The 5,680-nt window shown below is 42.5% G+C and overlaps 1 protein-coding gene across 1 annotated transcript in view; it reads right to left on the bottom strand.

The window, feature by feature from the left end:
• LOC104406801 (transcription initiation factor TFIID subunit 1-like) overlaps positions 1-5,573 on the bottom strand; it is a gene marked incomplete at both ends in the record, with an annotated part of 23,381 nt that extends 17,808 nt beyond the window's left edge. The window contains 6 exons of the mRNA XM_010015897.1: positions 1-223; positions 655-873; positions 2,943-3,184; positions 3,635-3,754; positions 4,765-4,881; positions 5,456-5,573. The exon at positions 1-223 is cut by the window's left edge and continues 53 nt beyond it. Coding sequence (XP_010014199.1) covers positions 1-223; positions 655-873; positions 2,943-3,184; positions 3,635-3,754; positions 4,765-4,881; positions 5,456-5,573 — 1,039 coding nt within the window. The remainder of the gene's footprint in view (positions 224-654; positions 874-2,942; positions 3,185-3,634; positions 3,755-4,764; positions 4,882-5,455) is intronic.
• Positions 5,574-5,680: the final 107 nt, after the last annotated feature.

The following is a 5,680-nucleotide window of genomic DNA, read 5'->3' on the forward strand; positions in this document are numbered from 1 at the left end:
CTGCATGGCCTTCAGCTTCCTCCTCCTCTTCCTCCTCCTTCTTCTCTTTCAGCTTGAAACCGTAATCAAACCCACTGCCATCTTCAGGGATCCCCAGCATGTCATACCAGAGCTGTGCTGGGCCATAGCGCCATTCTGCCACTTTCGGCTTGGTATCTGTTACTTTGTCTGTATCACCAGCTGACTGGGAAAATTTTGATTCCACAGGTGCCATCATGGTAATCTGAAGCACACCAAAGGAGGGAATGGTTACACTACTGGTCTCAGTGTCAGAAAGAGGTTTCTTCCTTCCAAGTTTCCCAGCTTATTCTCGGAAGAGAAAGGTATTTCTAAGAATTGCTTTTCCATACTTACTAGCTGCCTTAAGAATGTTCTGCAATTAGACTTCCAAGAATACAGAGATTTCTTCTTGATACAAAGAGGATAAGCTCTCCTACTGATCCTGTACCACAGAGGCAGACTTCTCAGTAAGAAGCAATCACCTGAAGTCACTGACTAGTATCTGTAGAAGAGCTTCTGCACAGCTGGAATACAAGCCAACCCCGTTCTCCAGTTTTACTTTGGATGAAAAGCTCTATATTCTAAAAGTTGCTTCCAATCCACTACTACCCCCAGTGCCAGCTGGCGACCCTCTCTAAGTCTCAGATATCCCACCTCATCATCTGAAAGGCACTGCTCAGGAGGAGGAGGAGCAGCAAACTCATATTCCCAAGGAGATTTGCCTTCCATTCCACTCTCAACTACAACTTCACCCTCCTGTATTTGCACTTCTTGTGCCATCTCCCGATGTTTCTTCTTGCGCTTCCTTCGGGCACTACGCCAAACCGATGGAACATTCTTCCCAGGGCCAAAGAGACGCAGGAAACGCAGTACCTAGATTAGGAAAAAACGAGCGAGTCAGAGAAAGAAAACCACCACTCTGGAATTCTTGTCTGTCTTTCTCTCACCTGAAAAACAGTCATGAAAGAGAGCACTCTAAAATTCAGAAGCTTGGCCTGTACCACAGCCCCAACCCCTGATGCAATCAACAGTCTCTTGGTTATACTTGAAAAAAAGTTTCTGATCTGTCTGTTTGATGGATCCTTCCTTTTCTAAAAGATTTATTCTTAATTTCAGGCACAAATTCAACAGATGGAAGAAAGACTGCCTTTACATAGTGAGCATGTGGTAAGATGCCACATGGAAATAATTATTTTCATTTTGAACAATCCATAAGCCTGAAAAAGACACGCGGAGATTCAAGAAGAGTTGATAAAACTATTAGCAAAAGAGACAAAGCTAGAAGGCAGTTATATAAAGCAGAGATTTCTTAAGCAGCCAGATTAACAACAAATACCACAGTCCAGAAAGAGTACACTCATTTTTATTTCCATCATAACGCAGTTCCCCTACACGCATGCTTCATACCTCCAGCACCCACACTAACGACATTGACAAACTCTCTCTTCTGTTTCTAGTACAATTATGGTTGCTGGTTTTTAAGCACTGATAATTGTTTCTTCAGAGCACTCTCGTGAAGGGGGAAAGCATTACTCACAAACTAACTGGAAAACCAAAGATTTGTAAGTACACATCCTATTAATGTTCCCTGTTAATCTGATACGCTGACTCCCAAAGGGAATAATGTTTATACAACCCTCTGTCCATCTCTACCCACATCTATGTTCCTGTTCTTCACAAAATTCCCCCAGATTACTTCTGAACTCTCTGGCCAAGACAAAGGGCAAAGATCTCAGACATAGTTAAGCTGCTAACAGTTTAAATCAAGCACAAAAGTCTGCTTCTCAACATGCTATTTTAAGTGGTTTCATCAAGAAAAACTGCTACATTAACATACACATTCTCAGACATCAACCAATCCTCACAGCAAAATTGAGAGGATTTCAGGCTTTGCCAGCTCTAGTGCTCATGAATTAATTATGAAAAGTGCTCAGCATTAACAGCTTGCACTGATTTCTGCACCCACTGGGCATGTTCAACACCAAGCCAGTCCCTGATGTGATGTAATGTAATATGTTGAGCAGCAAAGAAATGAGCACACCAACTGATACAAAATACACTAACACGGGAAACACCAAATTTGCCAAAGCCAAGGGAGCACTCAGAGTTTAACTTACGTGCTAGAGCCTTACCTAGATTTCTAATAGACAGAAGTTAGCTAAATCATTAAAACATGACATTTAATTATTCAAACTGCTCAGCTACTTAAACAAAACCTGTGATGGAGGCACACAATAAAACCAAGTTATCCTGGCTCCCAAACATCTGTTTGGCAACTTTTATTCTCCTTCCCCTCCTACCTTTCCTCTCCTCTTGACAGCTTTGAAACTTTCAAAATAGTTACTGAAATACATCCACTACATTCGCTATTTGAGATCATCTATGAAAGTATCGTAATGAATTCGCTTTGTGCGAGGAATGATCATACTTTCAGCCAACTTGTTATTGAGGTAATTTCTGACCCATGCTCCAAGCAGTTACAAGGGAGGATTAAATAAAGGACACAGATCACAAATGTGCCCTTTCAGGAAGAGCACACCAAGTTCAGGACAGCATGAAAGGAGGAGAAAGTATTTGCCAGAAAAAAAGGAAAGCAGACAGATTAGCATTATGGTTTTTAGTCATCTGGCAAAAGTATCCTCTACTAACTCAAAAAAACAATTTTCAAAGATAAGGATACCTGTGCTATGGTCTTACAGAACTGCAAACATCATTTCACACCCTGATTTATATGATGCTTTTTAAGAGGCTCCTGTAAATGGCAGGAAAAGCATTGCATATTAAGCAGTCTGGAAACAGCAGCACACAGAAACTACAGACAGCATTAAGGTGAGCAAGAACATCTACGTGATTACTTACTACATAGCCCTAATACTACAGGATGCATATTTAGAGGCTTACGTGATACAGTTTCTGTCACTTTCACATATCTCTTACAATACCTTGCCTGGTCGAAATTCCGGGAAGAGCTCTGTAACACTTGGCAACTGTTTGGTAGCATCTCGCTGCATGATTCCTGCAAGAGGAAGTGTGAGTTTGCCTTCCTTGGATTCTGCCTGCCTGGCTTCTTGAGGTCCCATCTCTGACTCAGAATCAGAGCTGCTGCTGAAATCCACCTTGTCGGAGGCAGCAGAGGAAGGAGCAATGATGGAGGGCAAAATGATACCGTCTCCATCTTCAGATACTACAATAGAACAAGCACCTTATAAACAAACAGGTTTCCTCCCTGTCCCCTAGTACAACCCCATAACGCCACAACTACTGTTTTTATACCAAGGTATGCAAAAATTAAGCCTCTGCAGGTGTTATGAGTACCATTCTGGTTTAACCTTGCATTTTATCCTAAGCGTTCCAGGTGAATTTCCCAGCCACAACTGAGAGGATGAGATAAAAAAAAAGCAGTTTCATTGTCAATATCAGTATTTTATCAATCACTGGAAATACAATATTTCACCTTACATTTCAGACAATCTTTTAACATTGCGTATCAGGATGAACACCCACCTCTAGATGCAGCCTGCAGACTGAATTCTGATGACACGTGGTGCTTGCTGCAGAATGAACTGCTGTCCAGCAGTGTTTGCTTCCTTCAGACATTCATATTGCCAGAGAGAGGAAGAAAGTTCCCACTCACCAGCTGCAGCTACATCCTTTTCATCTTCTTTCTTTCCAGGTACTGGAGGTGGTGGTGGTGGCGGCATCAACTTGGAATCAATATCTTCACAGTCAGCATCATAGTCATCCTCATCTTCATCTAACCAGTCAGGAGACAAGATGCATATTAAACAGACAATAAAAGGGAACTAGGCACCCTTCCCATTGATACTATCTTATACCTGTCCCACCCTGATGAGAAAAGCATTTCTACTCATTAGTGAGGAGACCATCTTTATTTTGTAACAAGATGCAGAACTCTTACAACTTCAGCTTTCTGCACATACTCATTTGCAAGATTGAAATTTAAGAAAGAATGCGAAGGAAGGGAAAAGGCAAACTGACAGAAAGGTGACTGAAGCACTTAGTATATATACATATATTATGCTATCCCTTCCCCTTATTCACGCTTCACAGAGCAAATAAAGCTGCTAAAGAATTAAGAAAAATGTAGTAAAAAGGTGGTTCAAAAGCCCTAATCACCTTTACATCCCACTAAACACGATGTGTCAACAGCAAGGTCAAACATAAGGCAGCTTTAAGGAACATGTAAAGATTTAGCATTTACACTAGCAGCTACTGAAAGGGAAAAGCTTCATGGTTTTGCAAATCTTTTCCAGGCCAGACAGAGATCTCTGGGACCAACAAAAGAACCAAACTGCTTTCTGCAGAAAGTCATTTCAGAAAAAAAACCCAGGGTAAAACAGGAGAGAATATTAAGATCAAAGTGACTCTCTAAAAGATCAGAACCTTATCTCTACTTCTGAGTATCTCCAAGAAGCACCAGGCATGCTGCATAACCCTGTTCCTAAGAACACAGGTTAACAAAACGTAAGCAAGTATTGGGAATTCTCTGCAGGGGACCTCAGAGCAAAAGGAGGGTCATAGTTTCTTTTCTTAGTATAATTTAAGTCTAAGGAGGAACTAATTCTTTAAAACAGGAAGATACCAAGCAGTGGCTTCATCCAGTGAACACAGTTCCACAAAAACTTGTATTAGGTTCTTGAAGCAAGGAGTGAAAAGGTACAATGTCACCCATACAGAAACTGTCAAGGCCCACTGCCCCAGAATACCTTCTACAGCTACAGCTGTAACACTAGTCCTATTTACCTGGTCTTCGAACTGGCTGTAGGCTGCCCATTGCCTGCTTATACCTACGGCTCTCATCTTCTGCCACTTCATTAATATCTGAATAATCAACAGCATCTTCTGTGCTTTTAACCCAGCCTAGGAAGAAAAGAAATCTAGTCACACAGAACTTTATCCTAACATGGATAACTAATGTTGGACTTCGCTGTGTCTACATGAATCCTTTCCTATGCTTCCTTTTCTTAGAGGAACAAATACATCTGATTAACATCGCTCCAACCAACAGCTCCAAGAGCTCTGAATTTCCTGTCCAGATTGGTAAGTACCAACTTAGCACAAGGAAAACCTTTCGCTTACTCAGTAATACTGTTCAACAAGCTCAGAAATAAAAAAAGGGACATGATAATATTGTGCACTAAACAGGCTTGTTTAACACAGGGGAAACATAAACCAAACTTATTTATGAGGGAGAAGCAATAAGTAAAAAAACCCCACTTACATAAATATGGCAGGGAACAAGTGAAAAAGTGACCAGGAGATAATGTGGGGTCACTCTGGGAAGGAGAAGGCAAGGCCTTTTGCCAGAGGACCTGTGACCAGATAAATCACAATATTCCCTGCGTGATGATCTGGGTGCTTTTCTTCCTCTCCAGTAATAGCTCTGATCCTGCAGTCCCTCTACGGTTTAAGTGCAGGCACCCCAGTGTCTAACCTTCCTCATCCAAGTGGGCTCCATCCGCCTCTGGGCTGTCCTCCTCGCTGGCTGTGATCTCGGTGATCAGGTTGCCCAGTCCCAGAACACCCAACCCGGCCAGGTGCTTCTTGGATTCCTGGGGAGACCAGAGCCACGTCCCAGCGCGGAGGCTCCGCCAGGCGGGCCGGGCCCCTTGTCAGGCTCGATCCTGTCCTGCAGCCTGCGCCAGTGCCCGGCCCAGCG

Source organism: Nestor notabilis, unplaced genomic scaffold (assembly GCF_000696875.1).
Source record: "Nestor notabilis isolate BGI_N333 unplaced genomic scaffold, ASM69687v1 scaffold8476, whole genome shotgun sequence".
Taxonomy (NCBI): domain Eukaryota; kingdom Metazoa; phylum Chordata; class Aves; order Psittaciformes; family Psittacidae; genus Nestor; species Nestor notabilis.